The sequence below is a fragment of the Dioscorea cayenensis genome, chromosome 19 (genome assembly GCF_009730915.1).
Source record: "Dioscorea cayenensis subsp. rotundata cultivar TDr96_F1 chromosome 19, TDr96_F1_v2_PseudoChromosome.rev07_lg8_w22 25.fasta, whole genome shotgun sequence".
NCBI lineage: Eukaryota > Viridiplantae > Streptophyta > Magnoliopsida > Dioscoreales > Dioscoreaceae > Dioscorea > Dioscorea cayenensis.
In genome coordinates this window covers 29,054,827-29,080,917 of record NC_052489.1, presented here as the reverse complement: position 1 = coordinate 29,080,917, position 26,091 = coordinate 29,054,827, and the positions used below count along the sequence as shown (strand labels likewise).

Sequence of the window (26,091 nt, the reverse complement as noted above, 5' to 3'; positions counted from 1 at the left end):
CCTTGGCTTTATTATCCTCACTAATTCAAATCATATTCTTTCTGCAGGTTCGATGGGCACCTGTTCTTCCTCGCCAATCCAAGCTTAACTCGCTGCTATCAATCTTGCTTTTCGGACCTGCATTGCTCGTGGATGGACCCCAGATCATGTTTTCTGTGATTGTCCGGGTGTGGCTCAATTGCTAAAGCATTTCAATGCCAGCGTTGCCTGACATGTTTCCACTGATTTTCAAACAATGCGGAAGAATCTGGATTTGTTCCCTAATGTTACAGTCGAAACTATCCCCAGAGATCTCAACAGCTTCGCCGATCATCTTGCTAGCTTTGGGAGATTTAATCCGCAGCTCTCTCTATTCTTCAGAGGCATGGAGCGTCCCTTTTGGATTGATGAGCTCTGTGAGCTCCACAAACTTCATTTCTAAGTCTGTTGTTAGTCTAGTTTTTTTGCTCTTTTGTTAGCCTTTGGCTTCCTTATCAAAAAAAAAAAAAAATTGCTGTTTTGAAGAAACAAAAGTCTGAGTATTCACTAGTCACATTTCTAAATTCTACTTTTATATACTAATACGAGTGATTATATTTGAAAAAAATATAGGTTATTGTTTGCAAAAAATACAGTACCTGCAACACACAAATAAATTGTCAAAACATTGAAGAAAAAGCACCCAATCGGTATTGAACTCATTTGAAATGCGATAATGTACCATCATTCAGCATAAGAATCAAGGAATCAACAATTGGAGATGTCCAGGAGTATATCTGATCATACTTAGACATGGAATGCTTTCTGAGTAAATGTGTGGATAATTGCACTTACCACTGACCACTCTATTCAGTTGCTTTAACTGAGGACATCTAGAGATCACATTATCAATTCAAGCAAAGAAATCCTTACATGAAAGGATTAGAGTCCCGCACTTGTCCAAGCTTTAGGAATCTTGACACAGAGTGAGCTCACCAGAAGAAAGTTGATGAAGCACAATAGCATGACATGAGAAAAAACTAGTCAGGCACTTTGTTGTTTTACTATATAAGAAAATAAATTGGTCAGCTGAGGACTTGCCTGACGGAGATGTTCAAATGAATTACCTAGAAGCCTTAAACACCATAGTTTTGTTTCTTCAATATTGTGATTGCGAAAGCTATCTGGAGGCATGTGACGATTCTTCCAATCAACTGCAGCGCAAAAGCAAAGAGAATTAGTTTATCCTCAGAGATTGGACTTCACAAAGTGCGGAGAATTTCAACTTGCCAAAACTTTTAAAACTTCACGGAGTAATTAAGCAGTTGTGGAGATAAAGAATCAAGAGTCATGACAAGAAAATATGCTACAATAGAACCTGTAATGCCCTATTAATGTCAAAGCAAACTCTTGGAATTGTTTTTTTCTTTGATAACACAGTGATTGACCTATCTATGGTTACTTTACAGTCAAGCCCAAAGTTAAAGCAAGGTGACAGCAAAGTACAGGATCATTACACTATGGAAGGAGAGAACTTGATCAAAAAAATTAGATAAGTTAAACTCACAGTTATAGTATGGAAAAACCATCGACGTCAAAAACCAAATTTGGCAGCAGACTGATGCCCACGTGTCTTTCCACTTTGTCAGAAAAAATTCATGTTTAATTTCCGCAGCAATTTGCTGATCATGATCTGTATGAAGGAGATATTTTCTTCATCCCATTATCACCTGCTTATAACTACAATGACGTAATTTTGACAAACAATTCGAACAAAATGAAATACATCATTCTGAAAGCATTGAGAAGATGTTGCTATAAGCTAAGATTTGACTAAGAAAAGCATAAAAGAAAAAAAGAAAAAGGATCATATATAAGAGATTGAGATTAAACAGGAGTTTCTGCATAAAAATGCAAGTGTGCATACTGTGAAAATTTTATTTTTAAATAAACAACAGTGAGGTTTAACTTTGTCCTTTATCTGTCACATATCTGCACTGGATGATCAAGGAAACTAAACTATAGTCACAAGAACAAAAATTAGCTGGAAAATCTATAATAAAGCCAAGAAGAAATCTGAAATCTTTTGTACAAACAAGAACAAGCAGTTCAGTATTATATACCCATTGAAGGTGACACTAAAGGAAGGACAGGTGTCTGATTCAGCTGAGGGTGGGGGCAAGTACAAGGAAGATGAATTGGAGGGAAAGTGGTGGAATGGCAAAAATATTGTGCCCAGTGAAAGTCATCCTTCCATCATTGAGTATATTTCGTTTACCTCGTTTTTCACTTTTTCCTCTAGGGCTTTCATCTTCTTAGCAACCATCATCTTAGGAATTAGCTTTGGTACCGATTTGATAGAAATCAAAGAAAAACAATTGAAGATTTATTGATAATTGAATCAGAGAACACCAAAACTTAGCCTATATTTCAAAAGACAAGCAAACTTCCCAATACCTAACTACTAAGAAAAAAAAACAAACCACAGCATGACCTCCATCTAGCTTCTTAATCTCTTGTTTATATTGAAACTCTAAAAACTAAATTACTAATCTACCTCTGACTGACTCTTTAATACCTAACTAACTCTTTCCCATTTTGCATTTGGAGCTAATACAAATCTTTATGGGCCATGCCTATCAGATTCTCAGTATGGTCCAGTTATTCGCACTTTACAGGACAACCACGCAGTGGATTCTAAATTCTCATGGAAACATGATTTACTCTGGTGGAATGTCAAAAATATTGTGCCTAGTGAAAGTCATCCTTCCATCATTGAGCTATATTTCCTTTACCTTGTTTTTCAATTTTTTCTCTAGGGCTTTCATCTTCTTAGCAACCATCATCTTAGGAATTAGCTTTGGTACCAATTTGATAGAGATCAAAGAAAAACAATTGAAGATTTATTGATAATTGAATCAAAGAACACCAAAACTTAGCCTATATCTCGAAAGACAAGCAAACTTCCCAATACCTAACTACTAAGAACAAAACAACAAACTACAGCTTTAACATTTATACATCCTTCAGTAAGTTTGTGAATGTATTTATAATTGTTTTATTTTTGAGGCATATGTGCAGATATAACTTTTTCTAGGGTGTATACATATATGCATATTACCAACTATCTTTGTAAAAATTAATTTTTGATGAAATTTCAAGTTGGTCTTTAACCTAATTTGAGTAATATAATCCCTCAATTAATCAACTATGGTGCAGATGGTGATCCACCCCCATTCATCATCCAAATTAGAAAAAAAAATGATAGAAATGTAACTTCTATTTCCTAACTTACTAGGAAAATTTGTAAATTTGGTCAGAAAAATTGGTGTAAATTTGGAATTAAAAACCTTTTACATGCCAAATATTTTAATGTCATTTTAATGATTTAAATACCGTATTAATTAATTTAACTATTAATTTTATTATTAAATTAGTTATTAAATTTATTAGTATATTTATTATATTTTTATTATATTTTGTAATTTTTGAATTTGATTATTAGCCCAACAAAAAGAGTAGTTATGAACTTTTCATACAATTTTTAAACATGTTATTTAATGATTTTAATAATTGTATTGATCATTTTAGATATTAATTTTATTATTAAATTAGTTAGTAAAATAATTATTAAATTTAGGATTAATTTTTCCACTCAACAAAAGTATCTACGAATGTTTGACAATACTTGTTTTCTTTAATTGGTCACATATAGGTCACAAATTATGCATGCGAAGAAGTCTACAAACAAAGGATTTGGTTTTATGACCAAATTGGCCATAAAACCAAATCCCTCATTGGATAGGATATTAGTTGCATAAGTTTTTAGAATCTTGTGAACAAAACATTAGATTTCTAAAAACTTAGTAACTCTAGTTACATGTAATTCCAAAAATTCTCCAAACAAACACTACCTTAGATGAAGACAGTGATCAATTTTTATTCAATCAATAATTACTAAATTTTTACACCCTACAATTGTTTCAGCTCAATCCTTCTAAGTTTTGGCGGGCTATGGTTATTCTCTGCAAGTGGAAGGTTCCGTTGGAGAATAGCTTCAAGTACAAGGTCATTTTTTGCAATTTCCTGTGTATTTATTACCAATTGTTAGTGCTGGTATTATCTTAGGAGCTGGCTGGTTAACCACTTGGGCCTCACATTGCTAATTATATTAAATCACTTCTTCAATTTTATCAAGACAATCATTTTACCATGCTGCATGGTGACTGAAATGCGTAGGCTGGATTTATTTCAGTTCATCAGTTTCATAGGTTATGCTCCGCAAGGCAATTCAAGAATGCTATACTTAGACAGTTAAGGAGCCTGATTTGCAATTGATTTTTCCTCCTCCTATGCCAAGTAGCCACCAGGACTTACGACTCAAACACCAAGCAGTATTTTCCACCTCAATTGGTTTACCACTTTCAAGAATTTGATTCCATTCCAGACTCCTCTCCAGTTAAAATGATCTCTCAGATGCTGCTACAAGATGGCCTTATTGAACTAGTACAAGATAATTCTCTTTCCCGATTTTATTAGTCACCAAAAAAAAAAGGTGGTCATGAAGATTCTGTACAGGGCAGTCAATGCCATACAATCAAGAATGTTTTTCCCATTCCAACAATTGTTGAGAGCTTCCAGATGAATTATTTGGAGCTGCCTATTTTTCTAAATTGGATTTAAGATCCAATTGGCATCAAATTATATTGCATCATGAAGATAGGCATAAAACCATATTTCGAACACATCATCACCACCTTCAATGGCTTGTTATGCCATTTGGGTCATCAAATGCACCAACAACATTCTAATTTTTAATGTATCAGATATTTCATTTTGCTTTAAGGAAATTTGTATTAGTATTTTAGTTAAAACTTCTAGAATGAATCAAAGAAACTTAGTTTCCTTATTATTAAGAGGTTAGTTTTTATTTTCAAACCCATGTAAACATTATAAAGGAAAGATGTGAGAGTTGTAAAAATCAAGTTTTTACATTAGAAATCTTTGAAGAAGAAATAAGCAGTGAATTTTTTATGTTCCCTTCCTTTCTTGGATGCTTTTGATTTTTTCAATGATATTTTGGTATACAGTGCACTTATATGCCCATCTACAACATTAAGAGACAAAACTTTCGACTCAAAGTAACATCAATTATTTGCCAAGTATTCCAAATGCAGTTTTGGTCTTCCTCAACTTGAATATTTGGGACACAGTTTCAGTCCATGGTGTGGAAAATGGACAAAACCAAGATTGAGGCTATTCTCCAATGGCCAACACCAATTTCAATCAAGTAATTGCGAGGATTTCTAAGTTTAAGTGGCTATTACCGATGCTTTATCAAGCATCATGCTTCTTCGCCAAACCATTAACTGAACTGATCCCCAAAAAAAGATAGATTTCAATGGAATGCTATAGCCCAAGAAGCTTTTATCATACTCAAAACTGGTTGTGCTACTGTACCTGTCCTGGTTCTGCCAGATTGTTCTCAACCATTTAATCTATTGGGGCTCAATTTTCTTTCTTCCTAAAGCTGTGGTTCATGAAGTGGAGAAGGTCTGCAGGAATTTTTTATGGCATGGTTCAAATAATAATCTCAGAGGTGGCCTTGTTAGGTGGGATTTTGTATGTCAAAGCAAAAAATGTGGTGGCTTGGGAGTCAAACCAATCCACATTTGGAACCAAGCTGCACTTACTAGGCATATTTGGGACTTAATGCAAGAGAAGTGTACTCTTTGGACTTTGTGGGTTAGCCGTCATAGATTGAAAAAACTTGGCTTTTAGGGCATAACTAAAACTGTGGATAGCAGCTGGAGTTGGAGACAACTCCTCAACTTGAGGCCCTTGGTTAAGAATTGTTTTAGTTACAAATTGGGAAATGGCAAGAGGTTTTCATTTTGGTTTGCTCCATGGTGCAATTGTCAGTCTTTAATTGAGAAATTTTCTGAAATATCAATTAAGAACTCTAAGCCAAAATAAACTACCCATCGCATATTTTCTAAGAAAATGTCAGAATGCATGCAGCAATAATCAGCTTATACTCAAGAATTATTCTGCCTGATGATCTTTAACTAAAACAACAGTTATTACAAGAATTCCATGCATCTTTTTTTGGGTGGTCATGTCAGTACATTAAAGACATGCTTGTTTAGCTCATAAAATTTTACTAGAAGGCTGTACAGAAAGATGTGCATGATCTGTCAACAAGCTAAGCAAGCCAACACTCACCCAGGAGGCTTACTATACAACCCTTGCCAATTCCTATGGATTTCATTAATGGATTACTTATTTCAAAGGGTATTTTAGTGATATTGGTGGTCATTAATTGATTATCAAAATATGGACATTCCATTGCTCTATTTGGGGATGACATACAATAAATTCTGCATGTCATCCCCAAATAGATGGTCAAACAGAAGCTCTAAACAAATGTTTATAACTACATTTAAAATTCTTTACTTCACATAGTCCTAAAGGGTGGTAGAATTACTTCCATAAGCTAAATTTTGGCACAATACTTGATATCACAGAAGTACTGAGATGACACCATTCAAGATTGTTCTTAGCCATGATCCATCTCAATTGTTCACATATTATTCTAATGATAAAAAATCCTCCTATAGTTTCTACTCTGCTTCAACAAAGAGATAAGGCATTGGCCCAACTAAAACAGAATTTGTTGAAAGCACAAGCTTGCATGAAAAAAAAAAATGGCTAATTCTAAGCGATCAGAAACTACTTATGAAGTGAGTGATTAGGTCTATGTGACGTTGCGACCAAAGATTTAAGGAATGCAAGTAAGGCCCAACATCAAGCAAAATAAATAGATTGGAGCGAAACAAGAAGAGGCTTAGACTCAGTGTTATCATCAGCTGAACCCTAACAGCTCATAATACCGCATCATATGCTATATAGTACATCCTTTGTCTAACAATATTCTTTGTAAGAAAAGTTGGATTGAACACTAAAAGTTCAATGGAAGTCAGATGCATCCATGACATATCAGCATAAATCCTAAAGGCACGTAAATCAAAATAATGTCTACAGTGTCTACAGATGAATGAGAAACAAAGTCAGTGAAATCTGCATCATAAGATGCTGACCTAGGGGCTCCTCATAGCTCCAAAATGTCCACTCAAATGCAAAATTATCCACCTGCAACAATCGAGTAAACTGAAAGCTAAGTAGCTGTGACATATAAATAAAAGTAATTAGATGAAGTCGGAGACTGAAATAAACTGCCAATATTTAAAACATATCACATAATGAACAAAGTTAAATTGTTAATGATTCAAGATTACCCAAATTAAATTCAAAGATCAAAGACTTACAAGCTAAACAAAGCTAATTAAAAATTTAACAACTGACGAAGCAGGCAAAATAAGCATCAGTAAAACTCAAATCCTATTGTAAAATAGGCATTATATTAGAGCCAGCAGGGTGAATCTGGTCCTAAGCATTACCAAAATTAAAGCATAAACAAATTATAGAATAACAACTAACTATAAAGGCATTTTACCATCAACATCTACATGAACTTCATTACCTTCCTCGTCAGCATCAATCCCTTCAAACTCAGCAGTTTCCTCATCTGCAGCAGCTTGCTCATCATCATCAGCAGGAGCAACATCGATCCCGTTCAACTCAAGTGCTTCAGGGAAACGCGCTGCCACAGCCTCGGCAAAATACATTCCATGAATCTGTTAAAGAGATCACATTTAGAAAGTAACTTGAAGTTCTATTTTGTCTTGAAAAAAATATCAAAAAGTAAAAACGCGCATTTAAATTACAGTGAATGTATGCGAGTTCTCATCCCCATTGTCGAAATAATTGGAACAACGGGTACATGGTCCTCTGTGAGTCTTTTTGTTGGAGGCTTGGTGCTTTTTACGCTGCTGCTCGTTGTCGATATTCCTTGAGCACAGAACGCATATGCATTGCAGAAATACACTCTGTGCTTGCGTGAAATGCTTGTCTTTCTCACAAGTCACCCTAACCTGTAATCAGTGACAAAAACAAACCATTAAAGACCAAGAAAAAAGAAAAAAAAAACAAGAATAGAGAGAAGCCAAACCGCTTTACGGTCGTCGCGCTGCTTCTTCACCATTGTAGGCGAACCTTGGGCTGATTGAGTAGTCATAAGCATTAACCAAGTTAATGCTTATCCAAAATACAAAATACACCTTTGAGAAAAGCCCAAAAGAATTCACATACAGGAAACTCAAGGCAGGCTGGTAAATGGCAACAATTTCTAATAGCAAAGCAGTAGATGAGTTATTATTTGTAATTATCCAGACAAAAAAAATTACGATTATGACATGGAAAATACAGTAAGGTTTTACATTACCAGTGATTGAAGTGATTACACAATTATTTACTATGCGTAGGCTATACATTAGTGTTATCGATTTTCATGAACATAGAAATCATTCAATTGAATGGTCAAATCCTAAAGTATGAACAGTATCCAGGGTAGAGACTTGTTTAAGAAACAATCAACTGTTTAGAAGATTAAACATGGGCCACGATCACCAATCCCCAATAAATATTAAAAAGTTTTGAATTCAATAATCAAATAATTTGAAGTTTCATAAATTTCAACAGTTCAGCATTATAATTTAGATCCTAATACATATTTTCATAAAAGAAAGCAACATAAGGAGTCCAAGGCTCTCGTATCATGGCTGCAAATAGAGAACATATCACATCTACTTCTTTGCTTATGCAGAAATCTCACAATCAAGTTACAGTGGTTTAATAGTTTCTACAGCATGAGAACATGATCAAATATTTGAACTTTAAAGAACAGGGCCTTGCCATACTCAAATAGTAGATGATGACCACAAAGATCTTTATCTAAAGGCATTAAATTATTATAAAACTTAAAAATAGATGACCAATAAATTAAGTCCAGGAATTCGCTTGCCTCGATTACACGATGAACAAAAGAAATTTCACGTCCCTGCAAAAAGACATACAAACACAAATTCATTAGCACAAATGAATTTATAAAAATTTGTAAACAAAATAGAAGAATCTTGTGTAAACCTGAACAATTCCAATAACAATTTTTGGAAACTTTTGCAAGAAATAACCAAAGACTTATCGCTTTCAAATCATCCATAAATTTCTAATTTTGCAAGAAAAAAATATCAAACGAACGACGAATTGAGTCATTTTTCTTCAGGAAAAGGATCAAACGATGCTATGAGTGATTTTTCATCAAAAAAGAGGATCAAACGATGCTAAGAGTGATTTTTCTTCAAGAAAAGGATTAGACGAGAGATTAGGTCAATTTTTCAAGAAAAATGTCGAACGATCAACTATGGATCGTGGAAACATCACGGCGAAATAGCTAGAGGGAGAGGAAAGCACCATACCTTCGTTGTGGTTCCGATCACCGCTGCCCTCGAGATTGCTGCGAGAGGGAGAGGGAGAGGAGAGCACCTTCGCTCCGATCACCAGACACCAATGCGCTTCTGCTCGTCGTCGAGAGGATCATCTGAATATATAGTTTTCTTGTTAACAATGCCCGCTTTTTTTTTTTAAATGAAATTTTTGAAAAAATCGAAAAATTTTAAAAATTAAAAAAATGCTAAATTTTTTTATTTTTTATTTAAAAAAAAAAGAAAAGGAAAATTCTAAAACACTAATAAATAAATAGTTTTAAAAAAATTAAAAAAAATTAAAAAGTAAATAAATAAATAAATATTTTAAAAAAATTTGTAAATAGAAGGAACAATTTTTAAAACATTTAAGTTTTGAAAAATTAGAATACAATAATGTTCAAAAAAAATTATGGTTTTAAAAAAAAATGTTAGACCCAAATAACAATGCTTCTATTTAAATCCTAAATTTACTAATTTTAATTTTATGATAAATAAATAAATAATAATAATAATCAAACAAGTCATAGCTGATTTTGAACTCTAGGGTAAATTTTTTTTATAAGACACGAAATTACGGTTTGCTTTCATTTGAGAGTCCAAACTTTAATTTGAGTCAAAATAATTATTCAATTTTAATTTTGTTTCATTGAATAGTCACTAGATAAATTTTGATCAATTTTTGATGATTTGACTTTAAAAATTTCTATAAGCATGTGAGATAAAATTATTAATTTGGTGAACACTATATCATGTATATGTTGACTTATAATTTTTTGCATCTATATCATAAAAAAATAGGTTGAAATCTCTTGGGTAACCACAAGGTTTAAAGTTGGGTAATAATTTTGATTTAAATTGAGTTCAACCCCATAATAAAAAAAAGACTATAGTTTGGTACCTTGCCAAAAATTTACCCTCAAATGTTCTACCAATGTTTGTAGTAAATATTTTATCAAGAGAAAAAATTGGGGCTACCAGAACTCATAAGTAGCAGTATTTCGTCATATATGAAAAACAAGAGTGAGACATTCAAAATTCATTAAAAAACATATTCACAACTTAAACATCTCATTCTTGAGTCTTGATTGAAGGGACATGGATTTGGACAATCAAGTGTTGTTTTATGTGCACATCTTTAATGTATAAAGGGTTTGTAACTTCTCTTAAAAAAAAAATTGCCCTTGTAAAAGTAAATTTAAAAAACGAGTACAAATATATACCTCTATGGTAGTCATTATTGCTATTTTTTTAGTTTTAATGTGCCCTATCATAAAGTTTAATTAGATTAATAAATTATATTATAGTTTTTATTATTCTAAAATAATATATATATACATACTATTAAAGTAGATGTATAATCTACTCAGATAGCATTTTAAGGAATAATTTAAATTTTTATGTATATTACTTATGTTGATAATTAAAAAACATTAATTACACCTAATTATTTATGTAATAAATGTTTATAAGACTTTTAAAATCCAAGGTATAAAATAGTTTATACGGTATGAGTTGTTTAATTATATTATTTTATATATGATATTAAATTTTTTTATAACATTAAAATTTTTGTGTATATTACTTATAATGCTAATAATTGAAAAACATTAATTATACCTAATTATTTATTTTATAAATGTTCAAAAGTCTTTTGAAATCTGAGGGATAAACTAGTTTATCTGGTAGGAGTTGTTTTAGTAATGGTCCTTGGTAATAATAAAAGGGGCCTTTTTCTTTTTAAATCACTTTCAATTTCTCTTGCAGTAAAAAAAAAAATAATAATAAAAATAAAAAAAACCGACGAATTCGTGGTACTCGGGTTTTCGATTTTCACAACAGGACGGTTTTCTCCTCTGGTTCCGGCGTCGCGCCGGCGATCTCTCTCTCTCTCTTTCTCTCCCTCTTCTATGGAGACGGCGCCGGCGACCCCTCGGTGGAATGTTGAGCGCCCATTCCTCACCGGCCGATTCCACCTGGTACTCACTCACTGGATGCTCGACTTCCCAAATCTTTGTCTATTTCAATCTATTACTGATTTTCTTCTTCAAAACCTAGGAAATCAAGGTGCCTCCTCAGCCGTCCGGAGCTAAACCCTACCCCGTGGAGACATTCTGGTACTACTGACAATTTTGCTGTGATTTGAGTTTGATTTCAGTGAATCTCATTGTTTTGATCTGTTTATTTGCAGTCGCGGTTCGGAGAATGTGATTGGATCTTATCCTGTTTCAGTTCAGGTATTAGCTTGCAAAATTTGGGAAATTTTGTAGACGTTGATGATGAGATGATGAAGAGTTGTTGTTTTTGGTGGAAATTTAGGAGTTGTTGGTCATTGATGATTTGCTGTATGCTCTGATGGGTGTTTAGGGGCGGTACATATCGATAAAGGGAGTGCGGGGGAAGGAAAGCCGTGTGGTTTTTCAGATTGATCCATCAATGGATTTGGCGCTGCAGGTGAGGGGGAGGTGATTTGTGAGGTTGGGGTTTTGAAGAAGGGAATAGGGACTGATTGGAAAGCTATGCCAATGTCCAGGAATTGACACAGCGGATATTTCCTCTCTGTGAGAACTATCTCTTAGTCAGCCAGTTTGTGGAGGCAAAATCGCAGTTCAAGAGTGGCCTTGTTAACCATGCATTTGCTGCTGCTCTGAGGGCCCTTCTTTTGGTAAATGTCCTTCTTTGTCTTTCCCAGTGGTGTTGCTTTTTATACCCAAGCTTTGTTGCATGATCATGCAGAATCATAAATTACAGTCGTTTTATGACAAAGTTTGGTCTTAAGATATTTCACACAAATATAGATCGTTCTGTGATAGAGTGGATGTGGGAAAATAAAGATTCAATCACTTCAACTTTCTGTTAGCAAACTGACTCATTTTAGGAAATATTGATTATGGTTATTTTGGAATTGTCCTTTCATATGCTTATATCTGGCACTTAGTCATAACATATGTTTGTAGTCAAGGGAAGAAAAGTTTGCCAGTTGATTTGCATAAATGCCATTTAGCTGATGTTCAGAATGATGTAGGGTGAACCAATGCTTTTTTATTTTTTATTTTTTATACATATATACTAGCGGTCCATTTAAGACCAACTAGAGTTCTAAAGCTTGAAGAGGACCTAAAGAAACAAAATTTTCTTTAAGTTTTTGTTGAATTTATATTTTCTATTGGATAAAATGTAAAAATGTGATCATTAGCGAGCTTTATTTCATTTTGGATCTTGGTGTTACGCGCATGTTCAAGGCTATTGGAATTTTAATCTGACAAAGAACAGTAAAAAGGGCCTTACCTAGCTAATCAATTAAAAGGCAAAATGGTGTTGAGATTTCTATGATTTTGGCTAAGACTAGTTAGTGCAAGGGAAATGCCTGGTCCAACAATGTTAATATTCATGACCATCACTATATTCCATTGTTGGATCTTGGAGATACCTTTATTTGAGAACAGTGATCACTGATCACTTGTCTTTTTCTCTGTGATCCAGCAATCGACTCTCTTAATATGCAGACAATTTATTTCAGTTATGGTTTAAGTTGTCTCTCATTGAATGTTTTATCCATGATCATCACTAAATCAAGATTTGGAAACAGTGTTTACTGATTGCTTGCCTTCTCCATCATATATGACTCTTTTGCCATATGCAACATTTTTATATAGTTTGTGGTTTCATTTGCCAATAAATGAATAATTTATTCACAGCCAGCCCTAAAAATTGTTGATAAGATACCTTTTTTTTGAGAAAAAGTGGTCATTGATTTACTTTTTTCCCCCTCTAGAATATATGATACCTTTGCCATTTACAACATTTTTATGTTTATTCACGTTATGGTTTCCTTTGCATATGAATGAATGCTCTACTATTTTACTATTATTTCTCATGTTATCCATTTATTCTTTCACTTGTAATCAGGATTACCAGGCCATGGTGGCGCAGCTGGAGCATCAGTTCCGCATAGGAAGACTTTCTGTTCAGGGATTATGGTTTTATTGTCAGGTAGGATGTTTGTTTTTGCTTGAAAACAGCACCTCCATTTGCATCATTGATAACTTTGTGATTTTTACCCTGTCTGCTATGTTCAGCCAATGATGGGCTCACTGCATGCTTTGGGCATTGTGGTTGAGAAAGTTTCTGCGGATAATTTGTTTGGTTCTGCCACTCTCAACCTCTTGCAGAGTCAGGTAAAGAGCCTCTGAATTTTTTACCTTTCATCTGTGTTCGGTTGGTTATATACTTCTCTTTATGTATTTTGAACTTATTTGAGAAGATCTGTGAATTTGTTTTGTTAAATGGGAATTGGAAAATTTGTCATGATTTTTTTTATCATCATCTTCTTGTAATCACAGGCTAAGGCTATGGCAGGTGATAATGCAGTTCGATCATTGCTAGAGAAGATGACACAATGTGCCAACTCTGCATATATGTGCATATTGGAGAGGTATCCTTGGCCTATGGGGGGCACATTTGTTTTATTAGTTTCCCTTAAATTTTTATTCATTGGAAATGCTTTTGGCCTTCTCTTATTCCTTTTATGCTATAACATACTTTAATATTGATTCTTTCCATCTGATGATTTACCTGTTGACATTTTGTGGAGTCTTCAGAGTATGCGATTGATGATTTTGTCTTCAGGTGGGTTTATGAAGGGGTTATTGATGATCCTTATGGTGAGTTTTTCATTGCAGGGAACAAGGCACTGCAGAAGGTATCTAGTTTATTTTGTTGGATAAGCTGCTGTTTTTTATGCTCATTACCTGTTTAGGAGTTGCTATTACATCTTGTGCCTCAATGCTATTTAATATTCATCTTTGTAGGAAAGCCTTACACAGGATTATGACGCCAAGTATTGGCAACAGCGCTATAGCCTCAAAGATAGCATCCCTAGCTTCCTTACAAGTGTTTCTGGGACAATTTTAACAACTGGAAAGTACTTGAATGTAATGAGAGAATGTGGGCACAATGTTCAGGTATTCTTTTGTTGTTCTTAGCTGTTATGTAGTTCATCAGGCACTGGCTTTCGCATAGCCATCAACACTTCTAATTTGTCATATGCTTAGGTCCCTGTGTCAGAAAATTCAAAACTGATGACCTTTGGATCAAATCATCAGTATTTTGAATGTATCAAAACTGCTTATGATTTTGCAAGTTGTGAACTTTTGAATCTTATGAAAGACAAGGTATGACCTTTTTCTTTTTGAATAATCTACTGGTACCCTTTCAGCTAGTTTTTTTTATTACTGACAAAATCATTCTTTCACCTTTGGCTTCTGTTTAGGATCTGATATCAGAATAGTTAAATTCTTTCTGCAGTATGATCTGATTGGGAAACTCCGAGCAATGAAGCGATATTTACTTCTTGACCAGGTACTATATGTTATTTATTTTTCATTTTGCTTTTCAAATAGGTGTATCCATGGGTCTGCATACCCTGAGATGTTTCTGGGTTAACTAGTTTTTGTCTATACTGTGCAATTTGCTTCACCCCCATAAATCTTCTTTGTTGCACATGATAAAAAGGTCCTTGCTTGTGAGGCAGTAAGTCAAAGTTTGATTTATTATTATTTATATTTTTTACTAGTTAATATTTCTCATTGTGGTTGTTTTGAACATTTGATCTTTCTGCATCTTAATAAGTCCAGATTTTTCTTCTTGTGAACAATTTTTAATGCTAAAGTTGCTAGGCAGGCCACTAAGTTGTTACTCCTTTTTGTGAATGTTATTTTGAAAAATGATTCTCTTAAGGTGTCCATTGTATTCCAGGGTGATTTTTTGGTCCATTTCATGGATATTGCTCGAGATGAGCTTGCTAAAAGACCTGATGAAATTTCTGTCGAGAAGTTGCAGGTTGGAAACAGTATAACATTATTGATTTTTTCTCTTTTTTCTGTTTTGCGTATATATCCCTGCTAAAGATGAGTTAAAGTTAAATTTGTGGTATTATTTCAACAGTCGCTTCTTGACCTTGCTTTGCGCACCACTGCTGCAGCAGCAGATCCATGCCATGAGGAATTAGCATGCTGTGTGGTAAGTTGTATTAGTTGTAAATGCTTGCACTTAACAATTGATTAATTTGGCAACTTTTCCTGTTTATCATCTGCCTCTTAGGAAAGAACATCATTGCTCAAGAGGTTGTCCATTCTTAAAGATCTGGATTCCCCTTACCCTTCGAATTTGGGTGAAACTGTTGGTGATGGTGATGGTGATGACCTGACCAAGCCTGTTAGGGTTACTGGCTTGGAGACGTTCTCCCTCAGTTACAAGGTATCTGACTTTTGTCCATTGCTAGTTTGTCATTTACCACCGGGACCACTTTTGTGCATGACCTTTAACTCTTAAGTATTGCAGGTTCAGTGGCCATTATCACTAGTTATTTCAAGAAAAGCTTTAACAAAATACCAGTTGATTTTCCGGTTCCTTTTTCACTGTAAGCATGTCAACCGGCAGCTATGTGTGGCGTGGCAAGTACATCAAGTATGTTTATTTTCTTCTTCATTATCTTTTCTTTCACAAATGCTGTACTTTTCTATTTATTGTCATCTTTTTGTAGGGATTTCGTTGCCTTAACACACTTGGAACAGCCATATCACGATCTTCGTTACTTTGCCGCAGCATGCTGATGTTCATAAACAGTCTTTTGCATTATTTGACTTTTGAGGTAATGTGTGGTTTCTGTAGTTATATAAGCCTTTATTCATTGAAATTTTCTGACAGTTATAATGTTTAAAATTTAGGTTCTTGAACCAAATTGGCATTTAATGCATAATCGTCTTCGAAATGTGAAGAGCATAGATGAGGTATTTCCTACTCTAGTGATAGTCTATCTTGACTTAAATGTAATCATCAGTATACTTGGTTTTCATTTTTAAGCATGATAACAGGTTATCCAATTTCACGATTTCTTCCTCCAAAAATGTTTGAAAGAATGCCTGCTCCTTTGGCCTCAGCTTCTCAAGGTGCATATTCTGCCTGCCTGTTTGTGAAAGTTGATAAAGTGCTTGTTTATACATGTTATAAGATAGCATTGTATATAGACTGAGCATGATTTTTATTAGTTTTATGTGCTCATCTGGTGTATTTACGCTTCTTTGCTGATCAAAAGTATATCCAGTTTCTCTATATGAGAAGTCCTTTTTCTTTTCCAGTTGTAGCAAATCTAATTGACCTGCGTATATTTTTTTTATTCTTCATTACTGTGTTATCTATTTTCTAATATATTACCACATAGTAAGAATGACTTATTTTATGTGTGATCCTTTAGTGCAACATAAATGCAATTACTTTGTCATCTTCTTTGTTTGCCATATAGATGTGAGGTCATTTCAAATAATGTCATTCTCTGTTTTACCCCTAAAGGATTTCCTATTGACTTTTATTGCTTCAGTTTACTGCACATTTCATAAAACTACACTTGAATTATGTTCAGCTATGAAGTATGAAGTGGTGAAATTTTCTGGTGAACAATGCGCGCTCATCCGTGTGGAACCTATCTTGTTCTTTCATTCAAAATCAAGCAAAAAATGTTAAATATGGTTACTATGCGATACCATTTAGCATCTAATATTTGTTTTTATTTCCCTCAATTTTATATTTATATAACCTAGGGAATGCTCATATTATTTTAATTTAGTTTCTTATGCTTTGTTCATCCGATGATAAAATTAGAGGGAGTCAAATGAATGCTTTGGTTGGGTTAGTGCTATTTCTAGGAAAAAGTCTAGTTAGAAAGAGGGCCTGATCTTATACTATCGCCCATAGGGATGCCATGCAAAGGATATATAACGTAGCCAACTTTCAGACACAGCCTTCATTGCGTCGTTAATATTAGATCTCAAGATTGCTCCAAACAGCTGTTGTGACATTAGAACATGTCTAATTTCAGGGCCAAGGTTTGTTATTTTTGCCGGCAATTTTGGGAAATCAGCTACATTCAAATTCGTGCTTTTCTAAAAAAATTTTTGTAAATTTTTTCATGTAAAGACGCCAATACTTCATAAGCAGCTCATGAAATATCTGATTTACAGTGCTTGTAATAGTCATTCTATTGACCAATACTTCCTCTTTGCCTTTTGCCTAAGTACATACATCATCTATATGCAGAAGCTGGAGAAACTCAAAGCGATATGCCTTAGGTACGCATGCTCCATTCAGCTATTGATACCATCAGTCTATAACTCTGAGCCGGACGATGCAGCTGAAGCTTCATCTAGAATGTCAAAGTCCAGATTGAGAAGATCAAGGATTAATAGTCCGACACTAAAATCAGCTGCAGAGAACAGTACTATATCAGATTCCATCATGTAATAAAAACTAGGACTCAACGCTTGTGATTTCACCAATTATTCGATAACATGTCCTGATACAGTTTTCACTTCCTGTATTTGCAGGAATTTCGAGAAGGAATTCAATGCCGAGCTTCACAGTCTGGTACCTCTTTTGAGCAACAATTCACAAACAGAGCCATACTTAACACGGCTCGCACAATGCATCCTCGGAGTGGGGACCGATCAATGAGTTCTTGTGTTTTCACCCTAGTTTATGAATCACATCAATCTCAAACAGAGTGCTTCCATTTTTAATCTTTGGTTTACTGTAATGTCAATCTGAATATCTCCAGGATGCATTTATTTGTATGACTTTTATTTGGCCATGTATTTTTTTTTGGTTGCTTTTTTTTTTTGTGAATCTGTGATTGTGATGAATCACTGTGGTTTTGCATATCAACCCAAATTTCTTCAAAAGAAGCATGATGAATACATGACTAAGCCGAACTCGGGCTTTTAACAATGAAAACTAAACCTGGCCTGTTTTTAAAATGACTTTTTTTTTAATCCAAGACCCGGTCATCAAGTCTTATATATTTGTCCAAGCTCTCTTAATTTTTAGGCGGATTTTCAGGTTTAGGCGAGTAGCTCAACCCTTGAACAGGTTTATTCTTAAAGTAGATGTATTTGTTTTTATTAATTCAATGTAACGAAATTTTTGTCAGGTAAATCCTAACTCGGCATGGAAGATGTAATGCTTTGAGCACTATTATAGAGGTTTAATGATATGTCTCTGAAAATAGGATTATTTATCTTTTGATAAAAAAATATGCAACTTTATTGTTTTCTAAGTAGTGTTCTTACGAAGATATATAAAGATAAAATCTTATAAAATTAATAAACACAGTTATTATATGATTTTATATGATTTACATGAAGTTTTTCTTAATATAATAAATAAATTGTCTTATATACTTTTTTTTAAAAAAAAAAAAATATAAATATTTGTTTATTACTTTAACATGGAGACATTTCCTAAGCTGGCTCAAACTCTAAGTGTTTTCGGGTTTGGGTCTGCTCTCCCAGATCCGACCCGTTTACAACGCCTGTGACGGTGAGCTCGATATATATAGATATACAGAAACTCTTCGTCTCTTCAAGCCCGCGATTGGAGAAAAGCGAAACCCTAGAAATGGATCATCAGAAGGAACTTCAACTCCTCATCCAAACCCCCTGATCTCAACCCCCGCTTCCAAACCCTAACCCTAAATCCATCACAATTCCTCACTCTCTCCCATCTCAAATCCCTCCTCCTTCCCCGATCCCAAATCATAACCCTAGACTCGTACTTCACCTCCAATGGAAGGCCTCTACCCGATTCAACCCCAATCTCCACCGCCCTCCTTCCTTCCCTCACCCCTCCGCCTCCGCCTCCGCGGCGGCGGCGGCGATGGCGGTGCCACCGGAGCCGAGTCCCGCGACTGCTACCTCAATATGTACGCGGTGAAAAAGCCTGACAAGGTCGATCCTAACGAGACTCGTCTCTCTCGCTGGACCACCTGCGCTCTTTCGTCGGAGCCACTCGCTCCCCCAGTTGTCATCGATCGCCTTGGCTCGCTGTTCAACAAGGAGCCCCTTGTCGAGGCCTTGATTCACAAGAAGCTCCCCAAGGCCTTCAGCCACATCCGCGGGCTCAAAGATATGATTCCTGTTCATCTCTCTCCTGTCCCTGGGCGGAGTGATTCAGAGGCGAAGTTCCAGTGCCCGATCACCGGGCTTGAATTCAATGGAAAATATGGGTTTCTTGCGATCCGGGGTTGTGGGCATGTTTTAAGTGTTAAGGCATTCAAAGAGGTCAAGACTTCAGCTTGTTTGGTTTGCCATAAGGAGTTTGCGGACTCAGAGAAGATTGTGATCAATGGGACTGCTGAGGAGGTGGCGGCTTTGAGGGAGAGGATGGAGGAGGAGAGGGGAAAAGTGGGGAAGGTGAAAGAGAGGAAGGAGAAGAAGGCATTGGGGGCTTTTGTTGATGGTGCGAAGAGAGGATGTGGGGATGAGATTGAAGACGGGAGGAAGGATCGAGATCACAAGAAGTTCAAGGCCGGGATTGCTGTGCCAGCTAATGCTACCAAGGAAGTTTATGAATCTATTTTTATTTCATCAAAGAAGAAGTCGAATTTCAAGGAGACATATTCTTGCAGATCGCTTCCCCTTGGAAGGAACTGAGGTGAGGTTTTTATGGATATGGGGTTCCTTAGTATGGTAATAGATTATTAGAACTGGATTTATGTGCTTTATTTCTATGTTGTTCTTCATAAAGTTTAAACTTATAATTTCAGCATTGAATGTGCAAGCCTTTGTATAAAATTATTAGTGGAAAAATTATTACTGAAATCGAAATGTCTATGTCTCTATGTTGTTATCCATGGAGTATTTGAGATGGATTCTGTTATTACAGGAAGTCTTAAGTAGTGAATAATGAGATGATATATTTTCATAAGGTTGTAAATGGAAATTAAAAACGCGCGGAACCAAAACACAATTGAACATATATGGAAGTGTGTTGGAGGGTGACTTCAGTTCATTTTAGCATTGAGCATAAATTGTTCCTATATTTGAAATTGCAAGTCCATGGTTAGCTACAGGAAGATTTGTTTTGTGTGGAAATGCTTAATTTCATTTATCTCAGCCATTGAAATTAAATTTCAAGTATAGGAACAATTTATGCCCTGCAATGGGCATGCCTGAATTCTGAACATTTGGAATTTGAATTGTAGGTTGTTGCAGGAGTTGTTTCTCGTGATGGTTTTATGAAAATGTCACACAGAGCCTTTAATCACTCTTTTGCTACCATTGGCAATCATTGTACTGGCATATATAAAATGTAAAATGTTTCTTCTCCCCTCATCCGGATATTTTTCTTTCTTTCTTTCTTTATTATTATTATTATTATTATTATTATTATTATTATTATTATTATTTATTTATTTATTTATTTATTTATTTATTCGCTAAATAAGTTGGATATGTGATCAATGAAACTATGTAGTTATTTTTTATGTGAACTGAACATGTTCAAGTTTGGAGTGTTCATGCTTCTCCAAACATATTTGTTCATCGCTCTTTCTTTTTTTAGTTTCTCCCAATGTCTGGAATTCATGACTGATGGCCTAGGCTATTGTTTTTCTGTAGTTGTTGGTAATGCTTCTGTTCAAATATTTTGAGTGGAACTGTTTGTTGTTTGAGCTATTTGATGTACTTATTGACCAGTGTTAATTTATTTATTGCTAAACTGTGCTGGTATTGACAATTTTCATGAAATAGTTCGGCATGGTAAATTTTTTTTGCTAATATTTTTCTTTCTTTCTTTCCTTTCTTCTTCTTCTTCTTTGTTATATCTATGTAGTAGGTCAACTAGACAATTAGCCATTTGGTGTAACTGATTTGTCACTAATTAGCTAAGTGCATTTGTCATTTTCCGTTGTGCATTTGATGCAGTGTGTCTCTTGTATGCAAATGTGTGCATTGGTATATGAGGTGAATCACTCAAGGTTTTTTGTGTCAAGAGTCCTGCATTAGCCTCAGGACAAGCTTTTTGTGATTTGTTTTGAGCTTTTCAGGAGGTTTTTCATTTTTTGTATGCCATTTGATCCAAACAAGGCTTGCTTGTGTAGTGGTTTGTGCATATTCAATTTTTTGAAATAAACTGTACATTGTGAATAGGGAAAACTCTGTATGTGTTTGAAATAGTGCATTACTTCATATAGAACACCTACTTGGCTGTGGAGCGCAGGCCATTCCGAACAGCAGGTCACTTAGAAAACCTTATTTGTCTTGATAGTTAGCTTATTTGTGATGTTATGCTCTCCCTTAATTTTGGGAAGAAGCAAGTTATATTTTGTTTTTGTTTAAAAAAATTTTCATATGGCCTGATGTGCAAACAGCTTGTGGTTATGCCAAAGTTAAGCCCTCTATCTATTAATTTGGCTTATGTCAATGAGGACGCCATTGCGGTGTGACAAAAGTGGCTAATATACATTCTGGCAAAAATGTTTTTTTCTGCATTAGCAGTATTGTCAAATAGTGTTCTGAGGATCCATTAGCAGGATTGTGCAAATAGACATGCCGTAAGAGTGTAAACAAATATGTATATAGCTTCTTCGTGAGATCATACAGTGATTGCTAAGCATGATGTAACTAAGAAACCTGAAATTAGGCGTCAGCTATAACATTCATCGTGTTCATTTTGGTATTTGTGTCCGAGCTGCAATGAATTTATTTCCTTCAGCAACAGAAAGATATTCCTTCAATGTTTTGGAAGTTCTAGTTATTTGCAAAACATGACTATTTGCCTTTTCTTTCGTGACTCATTTTATTCAGGAATTATCTGGAGGAAACAAGTGGGGGATTGATCATCCATTGATACACATCAGTTCATATAAGTTGGTGGTGAGCTGGTACTTGCAAGTAAGTTTGTTAACATTCTTGTTCCTCCATCACTTGCTGTCTGTAGTTCTGATGAGTATCCTGTTTACTTCTCATCAAGATTTCTGTATCTGACTGGGAAGAAAACAAAATGGGATCAAATGTGTTGATTATATGCATGTGTTAGGTCAATTCATGTGCCTGTTGCAATTAATGGAACTTCTGATTGTACACTCAAACGATCATTTAGTACCTATTAATACTCACTATAATGGTTTGAAGTCTAAATCTTTGTGTATGTACAGCCAGGCTTCTGGCAATAACTTTCTTCCCAGCCAATCTTTTGTGGTGTTGTCTGACATACTTGTTATTGCTATAGCTTATAAAATTGCCTTACATATCTGTTACTTTCCTTGGCTGAAATAGATTTATTTTGGCAAAATCAGTAATTGCTTGTATACTCCTGTTTAAAACCGATTCCTGCATAAATACTTCGATGGGTTTATATCTTTTAGAATCTTAATTTTATAAGGATATTCAACAATTATAAGGTTTTGTTTTCTTTTTCCAATTTTATTTTTTTGTTGCATCTCTAACTGCTCTGTGCACAAATAGAACACTCCACAGTGCATGTGGTAGTCATAACTACTAATCAGATTTCGAGACTGAATGCATATTGATTAGTCTTGCTACCAACTTAGATCCACATATTGGCATGAGAACATGTGGTTTTGGATATTTGGTCATTTTGTTGGTTAAGACCTTCAACTACTGAAGACTTTTTGTGCCATTGTTATGAATGAATCTAGGGTTTTCTCTTTTTGCCAAGTGAATGAAAAGAACATGGTACTGACCATTTAACCTAATCCAATCCAATCCAATCCAATCCAATCAAAGAGCTGGGCATGTACGAGAGGATCGGTTTCTTAATTAATTTTTCCTCTCTTTTTTAGCTTTCGTTTTTGATGTTCTGACTAATTTTGTTGCTGTGGTTAGGTACTCGCATGAACGTTAGAGCGATCTTGATTTGATATTCATTTTGTTTTTTGTGATTGCATCTATGTTGTGAGAATTGGGTTTATCTGCCATCTTTGTTGTTTGCCCAGTAAACAAGAAAAAGTTTGTTTCATTTGTTTGTGGCGAATTGAATTATGCATTTTCAAGTTTGTTGCAACATGAAACTCTCCCACCAATTTTTTCTATTCAACTACTGTTGTTGTATGTCCATCTAGGCATCATAGCAATAGGTCATTATTATAATTATTATAATTATAATTATTATTATTATTAAACTAAAAAATCACAAATGCTATGATTTTCAGGTTTTCTTAATAAAATGCAGAAAGTAAACTCTTATTCTGCTCATGTGTAGTAATATGCTCTAATTCTGTATTTGTATAGTTGGTATTTGCCCAATTGCGTTGTCCCATGCTCAACCTTTTGTTTGAGATCTCAAAATAATTTAATGAAATAATTTTCTCTATCATCTTGTATTATTTTATTGTGCATATTTTGTGCAGTTAATATATGTAAATATATATTTTTTTAATTCGTGTAAAAACAGCAAATTGAATTATTATTATTTAATTGCTTTTATGGGGATGCTTTGCATGTTGGCATGGACATGTTGATGTGTACTTTGGCTGCAAGGAATGTGTGGTATGTGCTAGGCTTTAAAATGCAAACCTTTAATAAATATTTCAAGAATTGCCATGCATCATTGATGATATTTTCTATAGTGATTATATATATATATATATTTTATGATTTTTATTTTTGGTTTTGATTTTTAACCCCTTCACCAAGCATCTAACATGGGTTTTTGGATTATTATCCTTTTTTAATCAAATATTAATATCAACAAATATGTATTATTTAATAATTATCTATTTTAAATTAATATTCATTAAATCCAAAGTTTGGTCAATTTAAAATAAAAGCTTAAATTTTCATGATTTTTGGGGGTATTTATGCTTAAATTTTAAAATTTTCGTGATTTTTTTAATTATGTTAATTTAAAATGTTTAGATTATCTTCTCTAATTAATTTATTAATAAAAAGGAGGAAAAAAAGACCATTGTAACATAGTGAGCATCTTTATTCTCACGTTAATCACATTGACCCAAATATGTTCATTGAATACAAATCAACTGTCCACGTGTCGCAATGTTACTGGACATAATTCAATGCCTTCAATTCTCCGCATCGAATTCAAACCAATGACGGTGGAACACGCAACTATGTCGGTTTTTCTAAACCGGTTCCCGCGGTACATAATACCGCATATTCATGTTGTTCTCTCTTCCCCTTCGCCCTATTTCTACATCGATTCACAAGCCTCGATCAAAGCCCTAATTTTTCTCAAAATTCTCTCCCAATTCCATCACTGATTCCTCTCCGATCTCGTGCGAGGTGGTTTGATTGGGGTTTTCATGGTGTTCTAGGGTTCCCTGGAGGTGTTTCGTTTGTGATTTCTTGGTTTTCTAGGGTTTTCTTGGATCATATATATGCAGTGATGTCTTTGTTCACGGAAAGCAGCGAGCTTGTGGAGATCCGAGATGTATGGGAGGAAAACCTCGAGGAGGAGTTCATGCTGATTCGCCAGGTCGTTGATTCGTATCCCTACGCTGCCATGGACACCGAGTTCCCCGGCATGGTGACCCGCCCGGTCGGCAACTTTCCATCTACCTCCGATTACAACTATGCTTCTCTCAAGGGTAATGTCGATATGCTGAAGCTCATCCAGCTTGGCCTCACCCTCTTCAACGAGTCTGGCCACCTCCCCACCATCGATGGCGGCCGTGGTATTGTCTGGCAGTTCAACTTTCGGGATTTCGATCCATCCCGTGATATGTGTGCTCAAGACTCCATCGAGTTGCTCATTCAATGCGGGATTGATTTCAAGAAGAATTTGGAGAAGGGTGTCAGTTCATTCCGCTTTGCTGAGCTCTTGATGTCCTCTGGTGTTGTGCTGAATGACAGTGTTCGATGGGTGACGTTCCATAGTGCGTATGATTTTGGGTACTTGCTCAAGCTTCTCTCTGGCCGGCATCTTCCATCGACGCAGGATGGGTTCTTTTACACTCATTCAAATTTTTCTTTCCTGTGGTCTATGACATCAAGCATTTGATGAAGTTTTTTGCAATGGATTGTATGGTGGGCTGAGCAAGGTGGCAGAGCAGCTCGGAGTCAAGCGCATTGGGACTTGCCACCAGGCTGGGTCTGATAGTCTTCTCACGGCCTCTGTGTTCCAAAGGATCAAAGCCTTGTACTTCAAAGGGTCACCGAAGACTCATTCTGGTGTGTTGTATGGTCTTGGTGCTGACAGTTGATACCTTGCCCATTGAACATAAGATGAAAGAAGAATATAATAGTAGATAGTTATGAAAACAATAAGATTTTGGATGGGAGAAAAAAAAAAAAGGTGTCTTCTCTTTTCTTGTTCTTTATTGTTGCACAGTTCCTGATGGGTTTCATTTACATTTTGCCTTCCTATGTTCTGGCTCTGTTTGGATTTCAATTTTAGATACAGGTTTGCTCTAAGTTAATATACTGCTTAAACTTGGGGTTGTAACTGTGGTAGTTCATTCAAGGGTAACCACATACTTGCTTTGAATTCTATTTAGTTGTATACTAGTGTGCCTTATGTTACATGAAGCGAATCCTAGTTAATTGCTAAAAGACCTTGTTTTTGTGGCATATCTATTACTTATTTTACATTGTTTCCAGATTTTATCATAAAAGTTTTCTGCTTCTTCAATTAGTGATATGTAGTCCCAAGAGATTGCATCTTTTATGTCTGCATCTTTGTTTATTTTGTAACTAATGGTGTTTTCCTCTTTCAACGCATAGAGGGTTTGCTCCCCTTGTGAAGAAAAATTCTGTTGCTTATTTAATATAGGCAATGAATGAGTATATTTTGCCATATATTTTTAGAGACTATATTGATAATACCTGACCTTTCTTAATGTCTGAAGGAGGTAGCCTTCCCATTTCCTCAAGTATTGTTATTTGGAAGGGTCTACTGAATTATAGCATCCAATATAGAACAAGTCTGCGGCAACTCA

The 26,091-nt window shown here is 35.0% G+C and overlaps 3 protein-coding genes and 1 pseudogene across 4 annotated transcripts; 3 read left to right on the top strand and 1 right to left on the bottom strand.

Annotated features, from left to right (window-relative positions):
* Positions 1-6,840: 6,840 nt before the first annotated feature.
* Positions 6,841-8,075, bottom strand: LOC120283299. The gene is made up of 4 exons (XM_039289942.1): positions 8,030-8,075; positions 7,746-7,952; positions 7,502-7,655; positions 6,841-7,110 (listed from the first exon to the last, which is right to left on the bottom strand). The coding sequence occupies exons 1-4, from the start codon at positions 8,060-8,062 to the stop codon at positions 7,103-7,105; spliced, it is 402 nt and encodes a 133-aa protein (XP_039145876.1). The 5' UTR covers positions 8,063-8,075; the 3' UTR covers positions 6,841-7,102.
* A 3,078-nt stretch (positions 8,076-11,153) lies between these two features.
* Positions 11,154-18,009, top strand: LOC120250256 (gamma-tubulin complex component 2-like). Of its 2 annotated transcripts, XM_039259052.1 has the most exons (21): positions 11,154-11,320; positions 11,400-11,458; positions 11,533-11,578; positions 11,709-11,795; positions 11,875-12,006; positions 13,251-13,334; positions 13,421-13,519; positions 13,685-13,776; positions 13,971-14,043; positions 14,153-14,305; positions 14,396-14,515; positions 14,649-14,702; positions 15,099-15,182; positions 15,288-15,362; positions 15,444-15,599; positions 15,684-15,809; positions 15,886-15,993; positions 16,070-16,132; positions 16,217-16,291; positions 17,436-17,635; positions 17,723-18,009. In XM_039259052.1, the coding sequence occupies exons 1-21, from the start codon at positions 11,252-11,254 to the stop codon at positions 17,847-17,849; spliced, it is 2,082 nt and encodes a 693-aa protein (XP_039114986.1). In that variant the 5' UTR covers positions 11,154-11,251; the 3' UTR covers positions 17,850-18,009. The 2 variants fall into 2 exon arrangements, with proteins under 2 accessions (XP_039114986.1, XP_039114988.1); XM_039259054.1 differs by lacking the exon at positions 11,154-11,320 and having other exon boundaries at positions 11,394-11,458; positions 11,661-11,795.
* Positions 18,010-18,621: 612 nt separating this feature from the next.
* LOC120249343 (replication termination factor 2-like) lies at positions 18,622-22,383 on the top strand. The gene is given in 4 exon segments (XM_039257841.1): positions 18,622-18,707; positions 18,804-18,992; positions 18,994-19,826; positions 21,980-22,383. Coding segments are annotated over 3 exon segments (1,107 nt in total). The 3' UTR covers position 19,826; positions 21,980-22,383.
* A 2,010-nt stretch (positions 22,384-24,393) lies between these two features.
* On the top strand, positions 24,394-25,784 carry LOC120250257 (annotated as a pseudogene).
* Positions 25,785-26,091: the final 307 nt, after the last annotated feature.